Here is a 25,989-nt window from a genome sequence, read left to right on the forward strand (position 1 = left end):
GCGCCGACGTCTCCACAGAGCGAGCTGGAGCAAGCTTCAGGGCAACTTGAGCAGGGCTGCTTAGGCGGTGATACGTGCGACTGTGGAGGAATCAGGAGGCCAGACAAGGAGGCAGTGGGAGTGGGAACGGGAGAGTAGGAGAGGCAGAGAAGTAAGGCGGTGGATGGAATTGGCTCAGATTTCAAATAAAAGGTCGCTTTGCTAATGATTGCTTGTTGGCATCCCCACGAGGTCAAATGAAGCAACAAGAGGAGGATGAGAGGAGGATGCAAGGCTATCTAGGTGTTCTGTTTGTTTCTAGCGCAACTGGCCAGCCTGATGGCATCTTGAGGAGGGGAGCTCGGCAGGTATTGCACGTAACTTTTCGACGGCCCCTCCTCGACAGCTGGCACGGGCTGCCAGCCTGTGCCAGCCTCTGCCAGCCTGAAGCGTTTTTTCATTGCACTGCACTTATCCACCCAAGTGTCTTATCGCGGCCTATCGCATCTTATCTTATCAGCCCCCCCATCGTGCTGTGCCTCGGTGCGCAGTTCGTGACAAAAGCGCTGCCGCCAACTGACCTGATACAGTAGTTACAGCAGTACATGTTTGCTACATGCGCCAACTCCACGATACACTGGCATTCTAGGGTTCCAGTGCCCCAGAGCTTCAGGGCAAACTGCTGTCTGTGTCCGGCAAGCTATGACTTTTCAGGGGCGTCATCGAGGATCCAAAAGCCCATAAACGAAAGCAGAACAAAGCTCCAAGCTACGACTATAGCCTTAGGGCAGACTTTTCGAGGAGGCATCTCCAAGCAGCCCTAATTGCGGCGGAAATGGGAAGACAATAAAGGGCAGTCAGTCTACTGACGAGTAGCATCACGACTCCCTTTGGGACCAAATGCGGTTTGGGTGTTTAGTGACTGCTAAACCAAAGCGAGCTGGAACTAGTGCGCTTAGCGGCTTTTAGGCATGGTCTCGCTAAGCATTAGTGCCTTTACCTGCTAACCCGTTAAGCTTAACAGTTTGACATGCGCTGAACAGAATTAGGCAGGCAACAAAGACGCCAGGGCATTCTTTGGGCGCTGCTGCCGGCGTTCTTTGTTCAGGGCCTCCCTTCACTGGGTATCACTGCACTGATCGTCACTGACAGGAACCGCAGGCGTTAGCAGTTAATAACGCAAAGACCAACATACGGCGTTTCTGCTATTTTTGCGCTACTAAAAAAAACACGGGAATTATTTGCTTGTTTATTCTGCAGCTTCTAGCTACAAATTGTCGAGACAAAAAACACTCGAGCCATCTTCTATCTGCACGCAATATACTTTACACTTACACTTCCACTTACACTTGCAACCTGCAAACTGCAATCGCCGCGCATCACGGCATCTGCTGCCAGTTTGCTGCTGCGCTGGTGTGTTGTGCTGCCAGTCCCAATTCGGCCATCTTGCAAGTACATACGTACATACACTACATACTTGTACACATCGCCAACTGCACGCACGTCATCATCACCAGCATGCACGCTTACCAGGCCAAACTATCCTCCGTACCGTGAAATTAAAATCGCCACAATATTGTGCTCCTCTATTTGTACTCCAAGTCTGCTGCCTTATAGGCCCTGTCGCCAACTCCACGAACCAACACATCCAGTCTACCGCGTCCATCTTGTACCATCATGAGCAGCCCCGACTTTCTCAAGCCTCCGGGCTCCTCGGCAAGCAATCCCGTTACAGCATCTCGCTCTGGCTCGGGATCCCGCGGTAGTCGTACCCAAAGCAATGGAAGCCGCAGTGCGAGTAGCATAGGAAACAGTACCGCTGCCATTATGAACCCCCGAGATGCTATGCGCACTCTGCCTCGTATGTTGCTGCTACAAAAGAAACCAACCTCCAGGTTCCACAACTAATACCTCTTTGCTTCTATACAGCCTGGATCACATCGTATGATGATATCGACTCTCACGCCACTCCATCACCTTCTAGCCCACTCCCACCAAACCAGTTGCCTCCAATGCCTCCCCTTGTGAGCCCACCCGCGCCATCCGTCCTGCCTGTTCACAACCACACACCCGCCGAAAACAGCAGCAATAGCAATACCCAGCGCCGAGTTTCCCGCGATGGCTTTGTTGACTATATTGAAGCACCGCCGGCCCAGAAGCCAACTCTCAAGCACTTCCGCCGTCGCCTGGGCCTTGGTCGGTCAGAACAGGGCCGACGCTGGGACCACGCACGATCTGCCGAGCCTGTAGTGCAGCTCAATCATAGTTTTCTGCCCGAATGGGTAGCCAACGACCGCCCAACATGGGGCCAGTATGTCCAGTCTGTCAAATACTCGCGTCATGATGTAGAGTCGCGCATTGAAAGCACCGAAGCCCTCGACCGCTTGCAGCCAACATTCAACAAACCTGCTGTTATGCCACCATATACTACACTTCCCAAGACACCCCGCTCAGCAAACACCTCGGACGGCAGTCCCGGAACCGGCCGCGAATTCGCGGTGGCTACAGCGGCTGCTTCGGCTACCGCAGTCGCTACTGGTGGCCGAAGCAGTGCTTACAACATGAGCAACCCGTACGACACGGACCACATGCCCTACGAGCCTGAAAAGCCACGCCCGCGTGCTGCACTTGGAGAGCGCATTTGGGAACTTCTAATAGGACATAGCATGGTCCCTCTGTGCTGCCGACTCATGGCGCTCTGCTCATCCATCATCTCGCTTGCCATTGCCGCGCGCATCTTCCGCGTCAGCGAAGAGATTGAAGCATCTACGCAGTCGTCGCAATCGCAATCTCTCGTTGTTATAATTGTCGACACTATTGCCGTGCCCTGGATTTGCTACATGACATTTGACGAGTACACAGGCAAGCCGCTTGGCCTGCGCTCACCAACCCACAAGGTCCTGCTAATCTTGTCGGACCTGATATTCATTATTTTCAAATCAGCCAGCACGTCGCTCGCTTTTGAATATCTTGTCTCACATGCCAATGAGCCTGACGTCAACGGCCAAATGGCGCCAAAAGGGCCCGAACTTCTGCGGCTGTCGAAATCGCTTGCAGCATTTGTCGTCATTGGATTGATTGCCTGGACATCAACGCTTGTCATCAACATTCTGCGCATTGTAGATCGACTGGCAGACCGGAGGGTCTAGCTCAGGCCGGTTACAGTCACATTGTTTCGAGCTTCAATTGCTTTCTTGCTTCTTGGCCATTTTTCTTTTTCGTAAATGTTTGTTTTTTATTTTCTTCTTATATTTATGATATCTACGGGGGAAGGGTGGCGCAAAGGTAGTTATGTTGGGAAAGGTATTCTTGGGAGGGTTTCTGATATTAACGGTTTCGATACCCATTTTCAGGGTTTGTTGGGAAAGTCTTTGATTGGTTTGCTATCACAATATACCAACTATCTTAATCGCGATTGATGAATTAGAGTTTGTGTCGATGACATCATCATCTGCGCGCTCCCACGTAAGTCTTTGGCTTACACTTTACCAACTCCAGCTTCAATCACCTGCACGTGATGAACACCACAATCCAAAGATCTCGGCATTTGCGTACATGGCCACAAGTTCAACGCACAAGCAACAGCCACAACTCTACTCAAATATACGCATATTTCACCCCGCCGCGCCAGACACAGCCTCCCTCACCAGTGGATTGACGCGATGAAGGCTCAAGCGGCAAATCCTCCCAAACCCCAGACACGCCCAATGGCGGCCTCCTTGTTGGGCTACTGTAGGCCTCTTTCGCACGCCCATTCTTCCGCGCTTTTTGCGCCCACACTTGCGTTTCCCAGCCTATATCACTGTTCTTAGAATCTAGACTTTTGTAATATTTGCTTTATGGCGCTGACGTTCTATGCTTAGCTTGTCGCTCCCGCTTTTGGGCAGCTGCGATACAAGTTGTTAATGCGGTACCCGGGTACACACTGTGGAATGTGCTGAAGAAAAGGTACTGCCTTATCCGTCCAGCGCAATGCTACACCAGACAGACACAAGCAAGTTACCCGATATCAGAGACGACTCCTCGTGAGAAAAAACAATAGCATTAGTCTCCTTCTCTCTTCTTTGTTTTCTTTCTGCTCAAAAAAAAACATTGCTCTCCTCGCCCATCTTCACTAATTCTTTTGTCTTGTTTTCGTGCCGCCAGCTTGTTTTTCTTAGTTTCAACTCGTAAGTTTCCAGTAACCTCTAACTACGCCAGTTTAAGTGGATCATTCGCCATCGTCAACTTTCCCTATTACGGAACATCATCTCTTCAAGCCAAAGCGTCCCTCCACCTCCAAGCCCCAAGCCCGCGGCCTCTTCCTCATACAACCAACATTCAGGCTTTTGCTTGTGATAGAGAAAAAAAAAAGGCTGCCTAGGTATTCTACAGAAGCAAGGGCATATATCAGCCCGCCGCAGTGCTGCTCTTCCTTATTGAAAAGCCGCCTTACGTCTACCTCTTTTTTTTCCCTCTTCCTTTGCCTCATCCACGTCCAGCATGAACGCCATGAGACTATTCGTGCTCCCCGTCTCAACGAAGCGCAGTCTTCTCTATGCCCAGCGCTTCAATGCCGTGGGCGCCTCCAACGCCTCATTGAGCGACCGGCTGGCCCACCGCGCCAGCACCATGTGGGCATCCTGGGAGGCCAAAGACAGCGGCTGGCAGAAGCATTTGGCCGCCTACGGCAACAAGCTGCTGCGCCACATCCCCATGGAGGAGTGGTCGCTCAAAAGCGTGCCCCCACTGTCGTCGCAGCTCATGAAACTCGAGTCTGAGGCTGCCAGAAGGTCCGTCGAGCCGGTCGAGGTGGTATACCCCGGCGCTGCTATTTCCAAGGAACAGGTGCCGGTGGTTCTCCGCAAGCTGGCAACTGAGCGTGAGGCGATGCATCGCCGAAGGTTAATTTGGTGTTGTATCGGTATGCCGATTGCCGTGCCGTTTGCAGTTGTGCCTGTGTAAGTCGATGCAACCCTGAACCCAATGTCTGGGTATCAAGGCACCCCATCCCTATGTTTTGCAAAAGAAAAAAACATGAGCTAACTTTAACCCTCTGATAGAATTCCGAATATTCCCCTGTTCTATCTAATGTACAGGGCATGGTCACATTGGAGAGCCATTGCTGGTGGCAAGCATGTTAGGTTTCTTCTGGACAACAATCTGCTTCGTCTGCGTGACTCATCCAAGCTTGACAAAGCTTATACATCGCACAAGCTTCTACCCAGCAGTAGCACTGGAAGCACCAGCGCAAGTATCAACGATCATGCTCACAAGGGCCCCGAGCGACTGCTCCTCAACGATGCCAGCGTGCGTCGACTCACCAAAGCCCTGGAAATTCCCGAAGTGCACACCGAGCTAGATCGCGCAGTCTTCCAGGTGCAACAAAGCACAAGGGGTGAAAATGTGGTACGCGTAAGCTCAGAGAAAGACTCGGGCTCTGTTGATGACGTCGTCAAGGAGACGAATCCTGCCGACATCGACATGGACAAGGAGTCGGTCATGCGTCACCAGAAGAAGGCTTTGAATGAGACGCTGTACAGAGACGAGCGCAAGCAGCGCAAGATCGAACAAGAGGACAAGTCGCTCACCGGCAAAACTGGCCACGCTGAAGACAAGCCTGGCGCCGCGTCCGCAGGCGAAAAGGGCCCCGCGGCCGGCTGGAAAGATTCATCGGTCAAAGACGTGGTCGACGAGACCGACCCCGCCCAGGTGCCAATGGACAAGGACTCGGTGACGCAGACCCAGCAGGATGTACTCAAGGACACCCTCTACCGCAACGAGCATCGTCAGACGCAGATTGAGGAGAATGACGATACATGGACCAACCACTCGAAGCAGTCTGCCGGAGAGGCAGTGTCGAGAAATGAGTATCGCAAGGACGAGAAATACTGGAAAAAAGAGAAAAAGTTTCGCAAGGAGGAGAAGAAGCGGTAGAACGATTCTGGGCGTGTTTGAAGACGTACACATATATTCTGTATGTGGCAGGCCAAAGCGATGATAATCCTAGGACTGTCGTAGTCATCCTATGTAATACAAGTAACCATCTACCATCATTAACACTCAAAACACACGCAAAGAAAAAAAAGTAATGATCATGCGAGACAAAAGCAGAGGCAAAATAAGAAGTGCGTCTTGTGTGACGTCTAATATTGAAACTATTATGTACAGTAGCGAGACGTGTGATGTATGTACAAATATGACCGTCCACTTATGAAAAGCCCAGCTTAACATTGTCAATGACACCAAGATTTGTGATACATTGTGAAAGAGGTAGAGAGAAAAAAAAAAAAAAAAAAGAAAAAAAAAAGTCTGGAACGCAGCATTCAACCCATGCATGGTGATGCTCGTAGCTCAAGGGTGGTTTAAAAATAAAAGAAAAGGGGTGTGAATATGTTTGACACGATGATAACGCGTCGTTCAAAATTATCACTGCCTAACAAGGCAGCCTTGATGTTAAGAAAAGCAATAGGAACCATCTGAAAAGATGTGTTCAACGGGACTATTTTTTCTAGCGCCGGGAGGATAATAAATAATAGGAGAAAATAAAATAAAGAAGGATAGAAGTGAAGTTTGAAGTAAGAAAGGAAAATGAGGAAGAAAGAAAGAGAAAAAGGACAAATCCGCCATGGTGTGCTGTTTGACCAAACAAAGACCGAAAGAGATGCAGATGGCCCCATCCACGCTCCGTGCCATCAAAAGAACCTGGCTAGAGAGAGAAACGCCGAAGAACGCCTGACAAAATGGGAGAAAAATCAACCAGTGAAGTCGATGTGCAAAAGCAAAATGACAAGAGAAAACAAATCAACGGCTTCTTGGAGATGCAAGGAAGACGAAGAAAGCGCACAATTGAGCTCATACAAGTTGTGCCTTGGTTTCGATTGTGAGGTGATTTTCTTTGCTGTTTTTTTCCATTATGCGTAAGAACGTGCCGGTCGTCTGATCAAGGGCTCAAACTGCATCAATGCATACAAACACAGGAAACCAATGGCAGCCATTAGTCTACGCATGGTCAGGACCAGCGGCAAAGAGGCAGTCACGGAATTGGCCTGCATCACATCAGTTGCGCGGCACTCCTCCAGGTCGGCAGCAGTTTGTAGAAATGAGGTGTCCTCGACAACTCTGTCCTTCTTAGTGACAGCGGGGTTGTATGAGCCATTCGCGCTAGGGAAGCGCAGAACAAACAGAGACACCAGAGGTAGAGGCAGAAGGTGAAGCAGCGCAGCAAGAGGAGAGCTAAGAAGATCGGCGGCGGCAGACGATGAGACGAGGCGAGCCTTGAGAGTGTAACTATCCTCGATGCCATCGCGGTTGGTATCTGGCGAGAACTCATCGTCAAACGAAGCCAAAGGTTCGGTCATGGCAGCTAATTCCTCTTCAAGCAAAGCACGAGCGGATTCTGTGTGTACGGGAGCGTTTTTTGACCTGCTGTTCGTGGCAGCGGAAGTTCTGCGCAGCGGTTGAGGCTGGGAGTGAAACGGCGAAGAAGAGCGCGGCGGTTGAGGAGCGGGCGAGGCGGCAAGCGAGGTGGTGATTAGGTGGGCGTTGAAGGCCTCGCTGCCTTTGCGGCGTAGTAAGCGCTGGGTTGGGCTAAGGTTTGCAGAACGGCGAGAAATGACGATTTTGCGCTGAGGTTTCCGGGGGCTGGCAACGCTCTTGTGGTTTGGGTTGAGCGGCGACGGCACAATCGGCCGGTGGAAGATGTCGACAGTCATAGTTATTGGTTAAGTTGTGGCAGTATTAGAATGTTCTTTAGATTTGGTTGAACAGTAGGAGAAGAGGAGATTAAGATATAGAGGCTCGAGACGAGTATTGTAAATAAGATGTTGCCGAGTGTGGTGTGATATCAAGCAGAATCGACGAGACTAAGTTTTCGGTTGCGGTGGGCAGCTCTTTTTTGGCGGCAAGGAAACGCTTGTTCTGAAGACAGTAATGTAACAGAATGGATTGGAATGCAGTGCCTTGATTTAGGGATGAGCAGTAGCAACAAAATAGGACAGGGAAAGAAATGTTGGAAAATGAGAGACGAGATCAGAAAAACAGAAAGCGCATTCCAGGGCGAGCGAAACGATTATTAGTGCTTCAAGAAAGGTAGATAAAGGAATTTGAACGATAGTGTAGAAGAAGAGTCAGAAGAGATGGACAGTAGTGTGAGACAAAATAAAGCGTCGTTTGGTAGAAACGAGAGGGAATGGAGGAAAGAAAGAAGAATTAGAAGAAAACTCCGAGTGTTGTTGCAAGAACGGCCACGCAAGTCTTGTAAGAGGATCAAGCAAACCGAAGCAGATGCGACGACCAGGGCACGCCAGAAAGAGACAACAGCAAAGAGGGGCGTGAGTGAAGTAACACACTTGAATGAATAAATTAGAGTAAAAAGGGAACAAACAAACAACACGACAAATTGGCCAGCGGATTTTTTGTCGGGACACTGTCGCCAGATTTTCGTTTCTATGGCGAAAGGGATGGGATCCTAGTCCGTGGGTGGATGGGGGGTGTGGCTAAGTCTCCGAACAAGGATTTGCGTGCAGTCTGGCTGATTGGTCGGATGGAAAGGCAGCCGATCGGTGGATGGATGGGTGAATGATGGAAGTCAAGTGAGTGCAATGCGAAAAGGCCGAAGAAGGCGATGTGAAGCAAGTTCAGTGAGCATGGCGCACAAAGGTGACGAAGAGAGCAAAAATGACACAAAAATGAGAATTCCAAGGCTCTAAAGAAGCTGCAAGCCAGCCACAGGCCAGCCACTGAGGGTGGAGTCCAGAGCCACTTCTGACTCTTGCTCAGGCTAACCTTGACCCTCCCCAGACCAAGGGACTGCCCTATATCTTGGCCCTCGTCTCCACAGCCCTGCCCTATAATTCCCTATATGCCTCCTGAACCTGCCAGCCTATCAGCCCCTGTATCCCCTCCCGTACCCCCTAAATCGTAGTTCCGCTCTATCCCACCACTACCGACCAGTAAGCCTCTGGACCAGTACGAATTAGACGTGAATAGCACCCGCTGGATCAAATATTCTCTTGCTCTGAGCCTCTCCGTCTCAGATTCTCATGTGCTAGTTCTCAGCCAAGCCAACGGCACAGCAGGAGAATTTCTGCATAGTTCTTTGCATTTATCCCATCTCCGGCGCTCAAACCGAACAAAAAAAACCTGAAGCAAGCCGCGCCATAGGGAAACGTCAAGCAGGCGTTCTGGAACACGGACCAAGCTGTATGTAATATGTGTCCAAGTATGCGGGCAGTGTGTCTGTGGTTGGGTTAGGTTGACTTGACTCTTGCTGTCAGATTGCCAACCGCCTGGAGCGAGAGTACCACGAGCCTAGATTTACACTCTTGCTCCTGCTTGGCTTGCTTATGCTTGTCTGTTTCTTTGTTCTCTTGTCTCTTTATGCTTCCATCATGGCACCTCAATCTCGGCAACCTCCAGTCTCAAGTTCGTTTAATTTGAGGCTCTGAGCAACACACGCGCTCAGCAAATTACAACCATGGCCACGCATCTCGCAGCTCGCAACATGCGAGGGGGGAGGGGGGTTTGGTCTGTTTGGTTGCGTTGATATCTCTCGAGTCTGTCTGTCTGTCTCTCTGGCTGTCTTTCTCCCTCCCAAGTCCTTGTTATCTTGCGCTTCCTCCCAGCTTCCTTCGTCTTATCCTCCACGCCCAATTTCTTTAGTCGTGCTCAGGCCTTTTTCGTCCCCGAATCAACCGCCTCGCTTGGCCGCTTGGCTTCGCTCGGCTTTCCTTGTCGTTCTCACGCTGCGTTGTCTTGCTTCCTTTCGCCCAACTTGTAGAAGCATGCAATTACTGTGCGTCCAGATACCTGCATGTGTGCAAATTTTCGCGCACATGTCAATTTCTAGACAAACTGTGTGTTATCCCTCGTGTATGTGCGGACATACATATTCAAACTCATGCATTTCCATTCATCACCCATGTAATACGTGCTACACATGTACATATCTACATACTTGAACGCGCCCAAGGCCCTTGACCCTGGCCCCCTGTTGTTCACATGTCAACTTGACAAAGACATGTTAAAGCAGAAGAGGGCCAGGATATTTCGACTCTCTCATCCCCCTGTCCTTTCGCACTTGATCCTCCTTTATATTAACCTTGTCACCGATGGTGGTGTCCTGCCATTGATGCAACAACCGCCAGCTTTGGCGAAATCACGTCCACGCATCTAATCAACCACTAAGCGCCTGGCAACCAACAACACAGCGCAAGAATAGAAAAAAACAAGAGATGCCATGAAGAAGCACAAGCACACCAGAGATGAAAGCTGTCTTTTGCGACGATTTCTTATTTTTTTTTGTAAAATTCCCTGTCTAATTTCTCTCTTCCTTTCCCAGCTGTTTAGTTTTGTCTGTTCGGCCGCGCTGGCTCCGGGACCAGTTTAAACTCGGCATACGCTTTCGTACTTGGAATACTCATTCGAGCGCTTGAACATGTTTGGACTAGACCTGAATCCAAAAACAAAACAAAAATCCGAGTCAAAAGCTAGAATCTGTTGAGTCGACTTCTGTTCAGGCTGAATATTGATGATGCTACTTGCACAGCGGTATCGTACTGTCTCCTCGCTTCTAGTCTCTTTCTCGTAACTGGTTATGTGTGTTATAGTACAAGTCCAGGTACAATGTCTCGATCGTGGACGGCCGTCTCTCTATTTTCGGCAACATGTGGCAAGAATCGTGTTCAAGCCGCCAGCGAACGCAGGCTTGTCTTTGAGGCTGAGCTGTTGTCCTCCGTTTGTGTTGATCCAGCAAGCTGTCCTCGGTCCCTCTCGTATAGTTACGAGAAGTACTTGTAGTTAGTTAGTTGCAGTTACAAGCACGAAAGTTGCCATCTTTTGTTCGAGGATCATCACCACCAGATGCCTTCCTCCATCGTCTCACTGATGCCGGCCGACCTTCTGCGGCTGAGGTTGAAGAAATTTTCTTTCGGGTCACCGGAGACGGAAAAAAAAAAAAAAAAAAAAAAAAAAAAAAAAAAAAAAAAAAAAAAACTGCTGCTGCTTGGATCTTCTATACTTGTAGTCGAATATACTGGTAATAGTAGACTTCATCCAACGTCATTAATGCATGAAAATCAGGGCACTTCTTACAGCACACTAATTCTGCTGCAGCTAAGCACCAAAGCCTCCGCTTACATACATACAGCAGCTGCATATATCCATATCCAAATCCAAGAATGTGTGTACATGCGCCACGGCTGCTCCACATGACTCCACACAGCGCCACACATCATGAAACTCTCCCTCAGCAGCCACAAGCGGACTTTGACTTTTAGCCTGTATAACAGATGCGTCGTACCAGCAGAACCAAGTCTACTCTGGAAGCCCAGCTTGGCGTTGTTTTCTCTCACAGCCTTGTCCGAGCTTTACCCACTCCTCTCTTGTTTTCTCCCTGCATCTCCCTATTTTCCCTCTTTTCCTTCTTTCGGATGCGTGGGATGCATCCCAAGGCGTGCGTGTTGCTATAATTAGCAAGCTTAACTCTCAGAACAAAAAGCAGTAAGCAGCGCAATCTGCACATCAATCTCACAATATTCTCGTTCTCTTCTAGCTGGTTTTTCTTTTCCTGTTGCAATTGCAGGCGTTCGTATTTCAGAGCCGTGGTGTCTTGCTTGCTGGGATCAGGATAAAATATGTCTCGATAATCTTTAGCCACATGTCACCCCCTCTATCAGTTCAAGGCCAAAACCTCGTCTCGGCATGTGTGAGCATCAGACACGGCGTTTCGTTGCTTGTCTGTTCGTTCCCATTGCGTTTATCCTTGTTAGCCCATCCATTCATCCCGCTATTAACCAAATAGACTTTTTTTTGTTCGGTCGGCTTGTTTGTGGGCTGACTTTCTCAAGGTCCGTGATAGTCCCAAAAGTCACGCAATTGAGAAGTGCAAATGCAGGTATCAAAGTACTCGAAGTTATCATATTCACTGCGCTGCATGTGCGCATGCATACATACATGTACATGGTAGTAAGATTGTGTATATACATATGCAGTTCAGCGTGGACTCGCACGAGCATATCCAGAGAGTATCCCTAAGAAGAAAATCATCTTCACTTGTCTCATTTCGACCGACATTTTTCACGCTCAAAATTGCAGCTCCATACAAGAGACTGATTGCTTTCTTTTTATCGCCGTACTATGCAACTGTAACTTCATCCTTCTGCGACAGTGGACCTTCAAGATTTCGGACGGCAGCTACAGAAATTGAGGGGGGAAATTTCAAAGAATAAGAGAAGACCAGTCTCCTTTGTCCATTGGTGGTGCTCCGCTCTTTCTTTCTACCTTGCCTTGTTTCCGTGCACATCCTCATTGAAAATTTTAGCCTCAAAAGACGCTAGACTTGACCTGCCCCATTTAAAAGGAAATCAAAGGCATTCCAGGCCCACTTAAACGTTATGATACATCCAAGTACCTGTATTTCTATTGGTTCTTTTTGAAACAAACAAGACAGGTTGCATAAATCAAAATCACAGGTGCACAAACAAAAAAAAAAAAAAAGAAAAAAAACATATTCGCTTAGTACAAGTCTGCTATCCTTCACCACAACAACAAACATGATCGATCTCCCTCCCCCTTCACCTTCAGACTCCCGCCCGGACGGTTGCATAATTCTCACGCTAGACAGGCCTCTGACAGCAGCAACCCTCAATCTCACGATATCCCTTTTGTTGGATTTCCCTGCCTTGTTTCATTTTGGCAATCAACGGGATGAGAAATCATAATCTCGACTCCTACAAGGTCCGTGATAGGGTTTGGAAACATAGGGTTAATTACAGACTTCTGCCACCACTCAGCGTTATTTTTCTTTTTTTGTTTCCCCTCGGCCTTGTCCGTTTCCGCCGCATTTCACTTGTGCTTTTCTCTTGGTTCTTACTGACAGGCATCATGGCCACAAACATCGACAGGAACAGGAAAGCCGAACGGACCGCAGCCAAAGCTTGCAATAGGAAAAATGGTGTTGGGTATGCAGTAGGCCCTAGCACTGTCGTCTCTACTTGTCCAACCACACAATGCTTCTGATATAGTTGACCCGGCTTGAACAAACAGCACGAACACCCAGACACGTACCACTTTGAAGTCCGCTCACATTCTTTCCAATTATATGTACAGGTATCGTTGTATATGTCGATCCAAGCAGCCTGGACGGGTACACTGGGTGGCCGGTTTTCCGCTCTCGCCTCTTTCCCCACGTTTTCTCGTGGCCGAGGGCGGTTATTCTCCTGATTGTGTTTGCATGCTCTTCCAACTATGTAGTGGTGCCCGCAAACTATAGACACTTGTTTGTTCACCCCCTCCCGAAAAGCAGGTGGCCAATGTCTTTATTTGCCTGTCGGACGAGCACGAGAGGAGGAAAGATGGGGAGGCTTTCCTTGTCTCCTGTCACATTTATCTCTCATAGCCATCGTCGCATAACCCTCTGTATTGACGCTCTGTTCCGTCCCGACCAACAAAGAGCTGCATTGTCCGAAAAGGACATGTTTTCTCAGCTATCATACGAATACACAGGCTTCCTAGTGAGGTAAACTGTAGATGCAACCCGCCCCCGCCACTGCCACTGTCACTGGCTGTGTAAAGTCAGGCGCTGGCCTAGACATTGAATACCCTGCATTGTAGCAAGGCTTTGTTTGTTCTCTTTGTAGTCGCAAGCAATATCAAAGTCACACATGCGCATGAGTTTGCCGTCCATGAGAAACATTGCCTTTCAGCTCTGCAATATTGCCCGCCCAGACAGTAAAAATGGGAGAACAAGAAGAAGAGACACTCGGTATCAACCATGGTATACACGTACGTCCAGATTTATTCATAAAACTTGAACTGTCATAGCCTCAGGACAACACACGTCGCCCCACTCTACCTTCAAAGGAAGAAATGCAAGTCACAAGACTTTGTTGCATCATGGGTGCTTCGGCATCCGTGAAAGTGTCCGTAAGTTGATGGTGGGGGTCCTTGAGCGGGTTGCATGGCAGAGGTATGACATGAAAGAGTCAATATCGCAGTAAAATGGCAAAATACTACACACAGCATGACACGACAAGTCTTAGGATGAGATGACGTCTGTCGTAGCGTGAATGGCGATGCATCCCAAGTCGAGCCGCTTCAAAGTTTTGAATGCTGCTGATCACAGACACACACATCCCTCTCTCGTCCTTCCTCTGGTCGGCGATAGACAAAAGGGCCCAGGAAGGACTGGGAAAGAAATCACACACAAAGGAAGAGGAAGAGGGGCAGGCATAAAGATAAGAGCAAGACTTGCAGCAACTCCTCAGCTTGGTATTTCTCGAGAAATGCAGCTACATTAGTTAGCTTAGTCAGTTAGCCCTCCGTTATCTATATCTTGTCATACAGGAAGCACCCCAAGACTCAACAAGAAATGCGCGAAGGAACCATCTTGATTCCCGCGAATCAAAGGTTGCAGATGTCATAGCTATGTACTATATGGAACCCTACACTTGGCGCCCCTCACCGGTCCGCCGCTCGCTCATTCCGAGGGGCTTTTCACCTGCCATTCCAGAATCTCGGGCTCGCCATAAAAGAAGGTCGCTTGCACTTGTGGCATGGCATGTGCAGCATGGCAGGCCACGGCGGCTACTTCAATTCTCTGCTCTGGGACATGTATGGACATCTATCTGGTGGTTGTTGGAACAAAATGATGTCACTGACTCCAAAAAGGCTAGTTATAATTGTTTTGTACTTCTGCTCCAGCATTAAGCATATAAACTATGAATTTCAACACACATGGCGCGCGAAAAAGCCCCTTATAGCCATTTTCCCCGTACGGCTTTGTTCTGTACCAACATCCCTAACTCAAATGTCGTTTTTATTTTTCCCTTTCCTCGCTTGGAAAGCAAGCACCAACCAAAGTTTTAAGGACCGAAACAGTCTTTAAAATGATCATGCTGGAGGGTCAACTGCCGCTGCCTGCAAGTCATGTGTAGATTGGTGCTGTGCCTCAATGTGACTATCCCCCGAGTCCAGGGCCTGTGATAGTGTAGGAGTAGAGTCACCACCGATATTAGTCGTATCAGGTGCAGGCGCTGGGCCGGAAATATCAACCGTCATGTTGGGTTCGGGAGCGGCATCCGCTGGGACGATATCAGTGGTATTACTGTTCGGCTGTTCTTGTGACATAGCGGCTGCTGCGTCGGCGACAGCCCTGAGGGCAAAGGCGTGAGATTCTTGTACCGCTGGATCAATTTTCATGGCACTATCAATAGGAATGTTCATAGTGTCATCCATGGCAGCGTTGACGGATGCAGAAGCGTCATCTGGAACAACTGAAACAGAGTCCGTAGTAAGAGAGTCAATCAGCTCGGCCTTTGGATGGGCCTCTGCAGTAAGATCATGAACGATGGGTGTCACATCCATCGACTCGGAAATATTGGCATCAAGGGAAGCAGTCAAATGATCATGAGATTGACCAGCCTGTTGGTCATTTTGATGCGGTTGCAATTCCCCTGGCATCTGGACAGACGAGACTGCGTTGTGGACATTAGTCGTAGCAGCATGAGCCAAATCTTCGACACTCATGCTCATGGAAGCAACCAACGCCGCTCTGGTAGCCAGGGCCGTAGTCTCATCTGTAGGCTGCACCTGGGCGTTAATGTCGTGCCCAGGCTGGGACAGCTGCTCGTGCATTTGAATATCTGATGCAGCGCCAGTACCCATGTTGGACAAAGCCATAGCGGAGTTCTCCAAGACCTCCGTCATACGTGCCCGCTTTCTACCGGGTTCAACACTGCTATCCAGAGCTTCACGAAGCGCAACTTCAAGATCGTTTAGCCGGTGCTTTAATGCATTCTCACGGCGATGGCTCTCTTCCAGTTGTATGCGCACATCGGTATTGGCCTTCAAGAGGTCATTGATTTGCTGGCGCAGCTGGGTCTCTGTCACGCCGCTAAGCTCTTGGCCGCGGCGGGCGTTTGCCTCGTCGTGTTCCAATTGGCCCAGACGACCACGAAAAAGCTCATTGATGAGCTCAAGCTCGTTGACGCGTGTTCGCAACGAGGCAATCAGTTGGTCATGGGTTTGCGACGTAGAGTCATGGCGGCCATCGCCATGAAGTCCTGGAGAGCCACTCCTTGGTGGGAACTGGCCCAGCGCAGCCTGAGAAAATTGCGCATCGTCAAGAGACGAGAAGCCGGAAAGGCCCGCTGTGTTGTATAGCGGCGCTGTAACCCGAGCGTTTTGATCGGTATCCGGATGCATGCCGTTTCCAGGCTTGACAGCACGGCGGGCAGCCTGGGCCATGGAGCCCAGGTCCACGGAGTTCATGTCAGGAGCGAGTGCATATGTTTGCTGTTGTATGCGTTGTTGCTACAAGCCATACTGTTGTTAGCTCATGTGTTCAAGTTTAATGGCCTTGGTCGATTAAGGCTTAGAAGACCCAAGGATCGGCAGCGCCTCGATAAAGATAAGTCGATAGATTGATTATCGTTATCGATATGATGATGCCTTTTTTTTGGGTCCCGCCATTACTGTTAGTTCTACGGTTTGAATAATAAAGCAACTAACCTTTTTTCTGAGTCCATCCATATCGTTGCGCATCACCTTGACGCGGTTGCGGCTCTTGATGACATCTGTCTTGAGAGAAATTGGGCGTGGCCGCCCATGCAGCTTCAAGAACAAACCGCAGGCATTGCACAGTACGGCGCCATATTCATCTCGTCGCCACAGTGGTGTTGTTGATGTACCACAGTTGTGGCAGGTCGGCTGTTGTGTTTGAGGGTTGTGATTAGCCGGGGTTGCCATTGCGCAGGATAAGTTTTTCAATGCAAAGACGAAGACGATAAGAAGGAAATTGGGGAAAAGTGTAAAGAATGGAGTGCATAGAGGTTAATCTCTTGCGTCTCCCCAGGACAGTGATGGTGGATTGTGTAACAGGAGACTGGGCTATCATCAAAACCCGGCTCCGGCTGATCAAGTGCGCGAAGAACTTGCATTAAATTCAACGACTAGAAGCTCCTTTTTTTCTCGAGAGGACTCGTCCAAATGGCGGGAGACTGGCCCGGCGTGGTGATGATAAGGACTGTGATAGAAGAGGGAATCTCGGGGCACGTCAATCGATAACGATAGTGAAGAATGACAGAGATAAGAGATTTGTTGTAGTTTGACAAATTCTCCACATTTTTACTGCTGATTTTTTTTCTGTGTTGGAGATGGGCTAAAGCAGGGCAAGACGAAGCAACAAAAGAAGTCCCCGCACACCCAAGCAACTGATAATGTAAAGCAAAGCGGAAGCCCAACAACCATGACCGAGACAATAAGCTCGCTGGCTGGCGCTTTTTTTTTTTGCTACCGTTGAAGTTGATGCGCATTCTGCGCTGCTGTGGTGGTGGGATAAACCGTGGTCACGTGGAACAAGCTTTGTAGACCCTTGTCACTTTTTGTCGCGATGAATCAACCACTCAGCGTGCGCATTCAAACTAGAGGCGCCGGAAGCAGAATTGCCTTCAGTTCATGGGCTTGAGCGCGCAGGTCCCGAGGTGTGGAAGCATGAGACTTGATTGGGCCGCGTTTGGGGTGTGTGTATGTGAATGCGAATGTGATGAGATTGTGACTGAGACGCGCAGACTGGGCGCTCGCCTTCAATATGGCAGAGTGGCGACTTCGCACTCTTGCAAACGACAACAAGGGATGTAGAAAGACGTGTGTGTATCACTCTAAACATGAGTAATTCGTCAACTTACCAAAGTGTTTCCAGAACCGCCAGCGGTCGCAGCCGGCGACGCGCCCGTAAACATGGGCTGAGAAGGGGGGATAGTCGTTCTATTTGCCAGGGGAAAACAGACGGTCAGACCTGCATAACAGACAAGAGTGTAGAATCCAAGTGTTTTGTTATCGATTAAGCTTACCTTACTTGCGCAGGCTGCGAGTTTTGGGGCATCGAGGTGGTTGTAGCCAGCGCCGAAATGCTGGGGAGATGGTGCATTGGATTCGCAGAGGCGGCCGGCATCGTGACTGCAATCGCCGGTGCAGTTGTGTTCGTAGTGGACATCACAGACTGCTGCGCTGTTAGATCACCGCCTTGTGCCTGGACTTCAGTCGGCGTCGAGTGTGGCAGAGAGAGAATCTGGGAGTTATCCTCCATTTTGACAGTGCTAGAAGATTCGAGTTGGAAATGATCGAGGAGGTATCGCGTTGTTTAAATCCGTCTGGCGGTGATGGTGGTTTCGTGGAAATGAACCAGTCTTGGAAATAGAGGGTTTGATAGATGGACACGATGGAAAGTGACGTTCTGTTGATGAGGGAGTCGATCTTTATTGAACGTCGTGACAAAGTTGGTGGATTTGAATGAGACTGGCTGTCAACTGCAGACCGCAAGCCGGCGTTTACATACAATGTCGTAGTGTCGCGATGTAGCAACAGGTTTCAATCGTGTATGGCGCGACAGCTTAGAAACGCAGTGATTCAACGAACAGGAATTTCCTGACCCGGTACAGAATAGATAAGATAGACCGGTCAAAAATGGTGATCGTGACGTCCTAATAGAAGCGACGAGGCGGAAGAGAGGAAAGATAAGATAAGGCGTGAATCAAGGTGATAAGTGGAAGGGCTCCAGAATTTGATTTGCGAGAATCAGGATAAATGCGCGTCCTGTTTTTTTTTTTCTCCTGGGATTGGATTGGCACAATCAAATGTTTATGCGCATCAGGAAAGGGACGAGTGTGAGATGGTGCTGAGGAGCAACAGCAATGGACAAAAATGAAGAAATTGAAAGGAAAAAAAACAAGCAAAAAAAACTCAGAATCGACCCAAGAAAATTTCATCCTGTGATAGGCTGCATGCAATCCTTTGGACCTACTAGCACAACTCCACAGTTCAACACTGATGTGTCTGCTGTAAAATAGCCCTTGGACCCCTGGAGCAAGCCTCTGTAGGCTATCTGCAGCTATTGAACTAGGCCTTTAGTGAACCATAACTGTATAACAACAATGTCAACGAAAATACAAGAGATAATTTTGATCAAACGTCGTCGTTATGGAAGAGACTTCTAATTGTATCCTGTCATATAGTAGGGTTAGGGTATGTATTGTGAATGCGGTGCTTATGCTTGTATAACGGATCCGTGATAATTTATTTTCCAGCCCCCGTTCATGAGAAGCCTATCGAGGAAAAGAGGCCGCCATGCAAATGATATCATACCCTAGTTACGCGTGTAATAACTTGTGTTTATACCTGGATATCTGGATGCATTGAGTCCCATGTCAACAGGAACGATGGTCTGGTCAGGGCAAACTTTTAGCTCGACATGCATTCAGCCCACTACCGAGATGTGATAAGAAGTACATTGATGGCAGCTTATTTTATTAGCCACGAAGCGTACCGCACTATCGGACCCATCCACAAGGGCTTTGGGTTGGGTTTGGCTTGTTCACAGAAGCTTTGTTGAGACGTCATACCAGGAATAGAAGGGCAGGTAGAATCGGGCTCATCGTTTGATGGTGGAATAAACAAGATTGGACGTTGTGTAAGTAAACAGAGAGAAGAGGAAAATAGACACTCGCTTGGCCTCGTTCCGGAGTGGCGGTTGGAGAAACTGGGTGTGTACGTCTGTGGTTGCTGCTTACATAACATGGGCTTATTGCTTTCCGAGGTCAGAATGAAGCGCTCTGTTTTGATCACGGGGTTTTAATCAAGTCCATGTCAGACCATCTTTTGAGGTGATAACCTAACCAACATAAGAGACGGATCACACTACGACACAGCACAAGTAGAAGTGCAAGCAACCCTATTGTTCTATTATGTAAGTCGACTCTCGTCGAGAATGCACTTGGAGCTTGAACAAGTGGGCTTGCAAAATGTCATCTCAGTTCCATGTCCCTACTTTTTTTCCCTGGCTCGCTATTAATACTCATATTGGCTGCTCCATCAAAAGTCTTGCAGCGACACGGCGGGCCTAATTTTCTCGCTGCTCTGCTTCTTCTCTCTCTTTATTTTTCTTCAATCTCAGCATCCCTCGCCTCGCCTTGCCTTGACCCTCGACCCTTGACCCCTTTGGCCAATTCAACCAACGCCTTTTCCTACCCGGCCCGATCTTTTCTTCTGTTCTTCTTTTCCGTGCACTCTACTTTACGCCTTTCATCACCGATACGCCCTTTTAATTCTTCATCATGTTCAACTGGGCCAAGCAACAGTGCGTACATCTGTCACACAGTTCCTGTTATTGACGTTTCTTCCCCCCTCCCCAATCCACCTCGAACCAGGTGCTGGTTCGGTGTTTTGTTTGTGACAGGGCCTGAAGCTGCCACTATGGAAGCTTGTAGTAGCCCAGGACAGACATCAAAATTGCGGCCGAAACCGCCGCCGCAGACAACCACAGCACAGCCCCTCCCATACACGCTCTACATCATCGCCCTTCAAAGACACAATTTTCCCCCTTCATTTACTAACCAGACTCGTTCTCATTTTCGTTCTGCAGACTGGCAAACGTCGCCGGCACTCAGGAGCCCATCCATGGTGCCGACGCCTTCCACTCGGTCGCCGACAAGGCCAAGGAGGCCGAGACGCCCTACACCGAGATCACCCGCAAGGATATCGAATGGAAGGTTATGGACAGCACATGTGTCGAGACTCAAACTTTCTACTTCATGACTGACAGCGGCCTGATTGGCATGTGTCAGATCATCTACAGCAACGTCGGGTGTGTATTCCTTATGCCCAAGCTACCCCTCACCTCGCGCCCCCATATTCTGTAGGCATGTTTTGCAAGATTATTGAGTAAGGGTTTCTGGAGAAAAAAAATCAAAGCCCTGCATATCATGTCTTGCTTCACATGTCAATGGATTTACAAAAATAGGATTGGTTGCACTCAACGTTCCCTCTCTTCCACCCAAGGAAGAAGATCCATAGCTATGGCTAAGGCAAAAGCTAATACCTTTCTCACATATTTTCTCCTGTAGTGGATTACGGACGACCTGCCAATTCACCTCCAAGATTTTCTCCACCGACCCGTCGAAGCCCATCCTGTGGTGCTCCAACCAAGTCGAAAACCCCGAGTTCAGCGAGGACAGCTGTTCTTTCTACGCCGATGGCTGCGCCGTGGAGCTTTCCGATGATGGAAACTCATGGACTATCAAGAGCATGACGGATGATCGTTGCCTTGTCAACCTCACCGTCACTCGTGAAAGCCCAGGATACCAGATTGGTAAAGATGGTCTCTCTACCTACGGCACCGACCCCTCAACCCCCTGGGGATCTGTGCGGCATGCTTTCTGGCCTCGCTGCAAGTCCGAGGGTACTCTTACTACCGCCGATGGCGCGGTTGACTTCACGGGCAAGGCATTTTATGTCTACGCTCTCCAGGGAATGAAGCCCCACCACGCTGCTGCCCGTTGGAACTTCCTCAGCTTCCAGGGTGACACCTACTCGGCCAACGTCATGGAGTTCATCACCCCTGCATCCTACGAGAACTCAAAGGTCAGTGTTGGTGCCATTGTCAAGGATGGCGAGATTATCACTGCTGGCCCCATCACAACCTGTGAGCACACCAAGACCAAGCGTGATGAAGAAACCGGCTGGGATGTCCCTGAACACTTCAAGTTTACTTGGGAGGGCAAGACAAAAGATGGAAAGCACGTGTCAGCCGCCATCGAGGGCGAATTCGACACCCTGGATTGCATTGATGTCATGGCTGAGGTGCCCGGCTTCATCAAGAAGATTGCCGCAAATGCTGCTGGAACCAAGCCGTATATTTACCAGGTAAGATTAAAACTTGTCACTGATAGATTTGACTTGATTGTATAGGTGGCGGCGAAATACTAACAATTGTAATAGTATTCCACGCACAACAGCAAACTGCCGTTGAAGCTTAAGATTGGTGATGAGGAGATCACTGAGCAGGGTGTTCCTTTTGCTGAGGCTTCCTTTGTCTCGGAGTAGATGTTGTAGCGTCTCTAACTCAACTCAACGTCTTCACACATTCCTTAACTCTTTAACCAAGGACATAGCGAAGCAAAATGGGCCCACGGTATGAGAACTCTGGAGATTGGGCTGTCGTAGATGACGGCCTAGTACCCGAGCAAAAAAAGCACAACAGAGATGGTCGCAAACTGCCCAAGCAAGGAAAAGGAGAAAAAAAGGCACGATTTCAATCATGAATGACATTGTGTTAAAATGATGTCGTGCACGCACTTGCAGATGTTTCGCTTGTCTTCCAGCTGTGCTCGATGAACCTTGGTCTATTCACTTCTAAACCCTTGTGTCTCATCAGCAATGCTGACGATTATCAAGTTTTCTTCTTCCGTTCCTTTGTTAGCCCTCCATTTCCATGCCTAGTGCCCAGATGGACATCTTTGCGACGTTCGACTAAGAACACACTTATATCAAATACCCCTCTTTTAACACCATTATTTGCACAAGCAGTTGATATAGTTTTCAACCTGCCCATCTTAATATCTCTTGAATTAATATAACTTATGCACCCAAGCACCAATCCAACAGTTGGGCCCAATGTGAGCGAATTCTGTGTATGGCGCCGTTGGCGGGGTAGCCTGGGGCTGTGACAAGATGAGGGTTAAAGAGGAGACTGGAAGCATAGGTGGTAGACTTGAGAAATATGTGTCATGGCCGGAGACTAGAACTGAGCAATTGGACAAAAGGAACATGTCAGAATGTCTATGGCAGAGATAGCAAACACTGATGTAGCTTTTTCACCAGAGAGGATGACACTGCCATGTAACACGGGATATCGGCATTGTTTCACAGGATTGAGTTGTACAGCTTACAGGACTGGGGCTGTCTGCTAGTCTATCATAGCTTGGGCTATGTATGAAATGTATGTGACTCCATATATACATACACATGTACACAGTCCTAGTTCACGGGTTGATTCATTCCGCGGCCAGGTAAAAATATAGTTTTTTTTTGGATTTTTTTGGGGTAACTAAGTATTCTGCGTGAAAGGGGATGGGTATCAAATACTGAACTTCAAATCGAAACGACGGTTTTTTTTCCAACTTTTTTCTCTTTTCCTCCTTTTTTTGTGTTATTTGTTTTTTTTTCTTTTTTTTTTCCTTTCCTTTTTGCTCGTTTCTTCATTTTTTTTGAGTCTTGTGCTTTTTTTGGTGCATAAAATGACAACATTCTAAATGATGCTGGAAAGAAACAAAAGGCGAAATAGAACACATCCAAGCCGTGGGGATGTTGATACTGGGGTTCTTGTCATTTGTGCCTGGTGCTGTGAAGAAGAAGGAGATGGTTAGAAAAGTTGAGCTTTTAGAAGAGGAAATTGTGAGAAGAGACAGGAAGATAGACTTACGAGAGTGAAGACACAAATTTGGAGCTTGAAAAAAAACAACAACACCAGAGGGCCTCCCGACTACGAGCGCAGAATGCGCAGAATCTCATTGAGCTTCCGCGTAGTCTCAATGGGCTGGTAGATGGGCTCCGCACCGGCTTCCACAGCCATGGGGTTGAGGAGCACCGGGGTGATGTGGCCATCGCTGCCGGCGTCGTCCTGACCAGCCGAGGAACTAGCAGGAGCAGGAGCAGGAGCAGGAGCGGCGTTACCAGCGCCGGAGCGCTCATCCTCGCGTTCCTGGACGGGGACGGGAGAAAGTGGGAGCTGCTTGATGTGGCGGACCACATCCTCGCCGTAGCGGGCACGCAGTTCCTCGATCATTCTCATCAGCTTCTGGAACTTGGAGGCACACCGAATCCGGGCGTCGGTGCGAGTGTTTGGCTTGAGAACAACAGAGGCCAGGCTGATGGTGGGATCTCCGCTTTGGCTCTCGTCAAAGCTTGGGGCGCCTATCTTGGCCAGATGCAATTCGCCCATCATCCAGACGGTGCAAAAGTTTCCCATATGGGCTTCCTCTGCAAGGGCCCAGAGCTCCAATTCCCAGGCATCCATCAGTTCAAAGGCTGCCTTTCTCTCGGCCACAGCCGCCTTCTGCTCATCGGTGAGGGGCGCTGCGTGAGAAGCGTTGTCGAAGGCAGGATCACTGGCTTCGTTCATGGTGTGAGTGATGATGGCCAGATACTTGTCGGCAATGGCACACTGGCACTTCATCGACGTGACATGCTGTCTAGCATGTCTAACGGCGTGGCACATCTCGACTTGGCTCTCCTGTGTCTGCATGTTGTCGTTTTGCGGCATGTTGTTGGAAGATGAGCGAGTGATGGCCTCGGAGAAAAGAATTGACAAGATGTTTTTGTAGACATCCGGGATCTCAGGCAGGTTGGGACCATAAACTGTTGACTCAAGCAAAGCTTTGATGGTGGCCCAGGGAATAGCGCCACCAAGGCCACTGGTAGCGCTAGGCGACTCGCCGCTTAGCTCGGGGATTTTCACTGCCATGTCGTCGACGTTTGCTTGTTCAACTTGTTGAGCTGCTTGGTGCATTAATGCAATGTCAAAAGTTGAACTTGTCTGTTGGATGGGGGCTAGTTGGAAGTCATTCAGAGCTGGTTGCTCCGGACAACCAGTAATGACGCCCAACGAAGGCAGGTTAATTGTATGAGGTGCGTGCACGTGACGGGGTGGAACCGCCTGGAACTCAGCAGCCAGACACTCCTGAGGAGCAGTAGAAGCTTGGTGGGCGGCCAGAAGGTCGTTTGCCTGCTTCTGACTGTAGCCAGATCGGGGAATAGGGGCCAGCAGAGGCACCTTGGCGTAGCTTGTGAAGAGGGGCGACGGGTCACGTGGGGGACTCTGGGCAACAACACGCACAGGCGAAGGTGTGGCGTGAACAGCAACATTCTGGGCCACAGTGCGCGCACACACGGGCGAAGACATGTCGTGAAGGAAGGCCAGGCCCCAATTCTCGGGAGCGGGGCGGCGCAAGATGTCGGGGCTGTGCAGCATCTCATTGGTATCGGCATACTCGGGATGCATGTCATCCTCATCGTACTCATCATCGCACTCCTCGTCGTGCTCTTCGCCGTCATTGTCATAGTATCTAGCGCTGTCGTTCAATTCCATCTCTTCATCAATAAAGGCATCAAAGAAGCCCTCCTCGTAGACCGCCTGGTCAGCTTCGTTGATTTCGCTGTCCTCGCTGACCTCACTGATATCAGCCAGGCTGACACTCATGTCGTCGTCCTCATCGTCACTGCTGCCAGCAATGAGGTCAGGTGTAGAAGTAGTGTTTTCGTCATTGGCACCGGCCTTGCCTAAGCCTTCATCCAATCCCTTGCGGATTTTGTGAGCAGCAATCTCGGCCTTCTGGGACCGAACCATCTCCCGTCTGCGCTCTTTGTCAGCCCTGTTGGCTTCCCTATCCTCGCGGCTCAGTGGCATGCTGTCCATGATATCACCCATGGACTGACACCACGTCTCGCGGAAGACGGGGTCGTTTTGTGCGCGGGTCATCTGCGATACAATGTTGGCGTAATCTCTGCCAATGGCAAAGTAGTTTTCCGATCTAGCGGCTGATCTCAAGACATCGCGGCGAGAAGGGAAACCGGGCGGAGCAGCGCGCGAGAGAGAAGCAGTAAGACTGGTTTTAACAGGAGATGGAGCCTTTGTAATACCACGGTAGGTCAAAGAATGGTGACCACGGCCATGGCCCTTGGGGCGAGGAGTGGTGAGGCTCTTTTTGAAAGGTGGGCGAGTTGGATTAGTCGAAGGCAGAGGCCTGTTGACACTCCGAAATGGCTTAGAGGGGCCGCCACGGCGCTCAGTCGAAAGACCATGGCCAACTTGACACGGACCAGGACTTTCGCCGGGCTTGGCAGGCGTCTCCAAGGAATTAGATTGATCCATTGAAGGTTCTCAGGCTACCAAGAGCACACAATAAAAAGAAGAGGAGGTGTAGTCGAGGTGAACCGTAGCACAAGGCTAGAAAGAATATAAAGCGAAGGCCAAGAGCATCCGGGTAGGGGCGTCTCAACTAAAGAGCAATTAAAAAGAAAACAAGTTAAAAAGAATTGAAAGAACTAAAGCAAGGGGATAACAGTTCTGAAAGACAGCAAAGAGATCCAGTCCAGTTAGATGGTGTAGAAGAAAAGAAAAAGAAAAGTGTATACCCGGGGGGCCCTTGATCTTTTTATTGCAGGCAGAGGCGCCAAGTCAGGCCATCTGGTTTTCAT

The 25,989-nt window shown here is 49.3% G+C and overlaps 7 protein-coding genes across 7 annotated transcripts; 3 read left to right on the forward strand and 4 right to left on the reverse strand.

The window, feature by feature from the left end:
- Positions 1–1,656: 1,656 nt before the first annotated feature.
- BROUX77_000744 (uncharacterized protein) lies at positions 1,657–3,128 on the forward strand (the record flags this gene model as incomplete). Its single annotated transcript, XM_073752530.1, has 2 exons — positions 1,657–1,840; positions 1,909–3,128. 2 exons carry the CDS (start codon positions 1,657–1,659, stop codon positions 3,126–3,128), a joined length of 1,404 nt encoding a protein of 467 aa, XP_073608980.1.
- A 1,333-nt stretch (positions 3,129–4,461) lies between these two features.
- Positions 4,462–5,895, forward strand: BROUX77_000745 (uncharacterized protein; the record flags this gene model as incomplete). The annotated part of the gene is made up of 2 exons (XM_073752541.1): positions 4,462–4,919; positions 5,022–5,895. 2 exons carry the CDS (start codon positions 4,462–4,464, stop codon positions 5,893–5,895), a joined length of 1,332 nt encoding a protein of 443 aa, XP_073608981.1.
- A 977-nt stretch (positions 5,896–6,872) lies between these two features.
- BROUX77_000746 (uncharacterized protein) lies at positions 6,873–7,673 on the reverse strand (the record flags this gene model as incomplete). Its single annotated transcript, XM_073752552.1, has 1 exon — positions 6,873–7,673. The coding sequence occupies one exon, from the start codon at positions 7,671–7,673 to the stop codon at positions 6,873–6,875; it is 801 nt and encodes a 266-aa protein (XP_073608982.1).
- A 7,177-nt stretch (positions 7,674–14,850) lies between these two features.
- BROUX77_000747 (uncharacterized protein) lies at positions 14,851–16,707 on the reverse strand (the record flags this gene model as incomplete). The annotated part of the gene is made up of 2 exons (XM_073752563.1): positions 14,851–16,272; positions 16,471–16,707. 2 exons carry the CDS (start codon positions 16,705–16,707, stop codon positions 14,851–14,853), a joined length of 1,659 nt encoding a protein of 552 aa, XP_073608983.1.
- A 669-nt stretch (positions 16,708–17,376) lies between these two features.
- BROUX77_000748 (uncharacterized protein) lies at positions 17,377–18,046 on the reverse strand (the record flags this gene model as incomplete). Its single annotated transcript, XM_073752574.1, has 3 exons — positions 17,377–17,541; positions 17,646–17,724; positions 17,811–18,046. The coding sequence occupies 3 exons, from the start codon at positions 18,044–18,046 to the stop codon at positions 17,377–17,379; spliced, it is 480 nt and encodes a 159-aa protein (XP_073608984.1).
- Positions 18,047–20,069: 2,023 nt separating this feature from the next.
- Positions 20,070–21,837, forward strand: BROUX77_000749 (uncharacterized protein; the record flags this gene model as incomplete). The annotated part of the gene is made up of 4 exons (XM_073752585.1): positions 20,070–20,092; positions 20,378–20,599; positions 20,859–21,657; positions 21,733–21,837. The coding sequence occupies 4 exons, from the start codon at positions 20,070–20,072 to the stop codon at positions 21,835–21,837; spliced, it is 1,149 nt and encodes a 382-aa protein (XP_073608985.1).
- Positions 21,838–23,275: 1,438 nt separating this feature from the next.
- On the reverse strand, positions 23,276–25,663 carry BROUX77_000750 (uncharacterized protein; the record flags this gene model as incomplete). Its single annotated transcript, XM_073752597.1, has 1 exon — positions 23,276–25,663. One exon carries the CDS (start codon positions 25,661–25,663, stop codon positions 23,276–23,278), a length of 2,388 nt encoding a protein of 795 aa, XP_073608986.1.
- Between the last annotated feature and the right edge of the window lie 326 nt (positions 25,664–25,989).

Source organism: Berkeleyomyces rouxiae (assembly GCF_048999995.1).
Source record: "Berkeleyomyces rouxiae strain 22BRR77 chromosome Unknown BrBRR77_ptg000001l, whole genome shotgun sequence".
Taxonomy (NCBI): Eukaryota; Fungi; Ascomycota; class Sordariomycetes; order Microascales; family Ceratocystidaceae; genus Berkeleyomyces; species Berkeleyomyces rouxiae.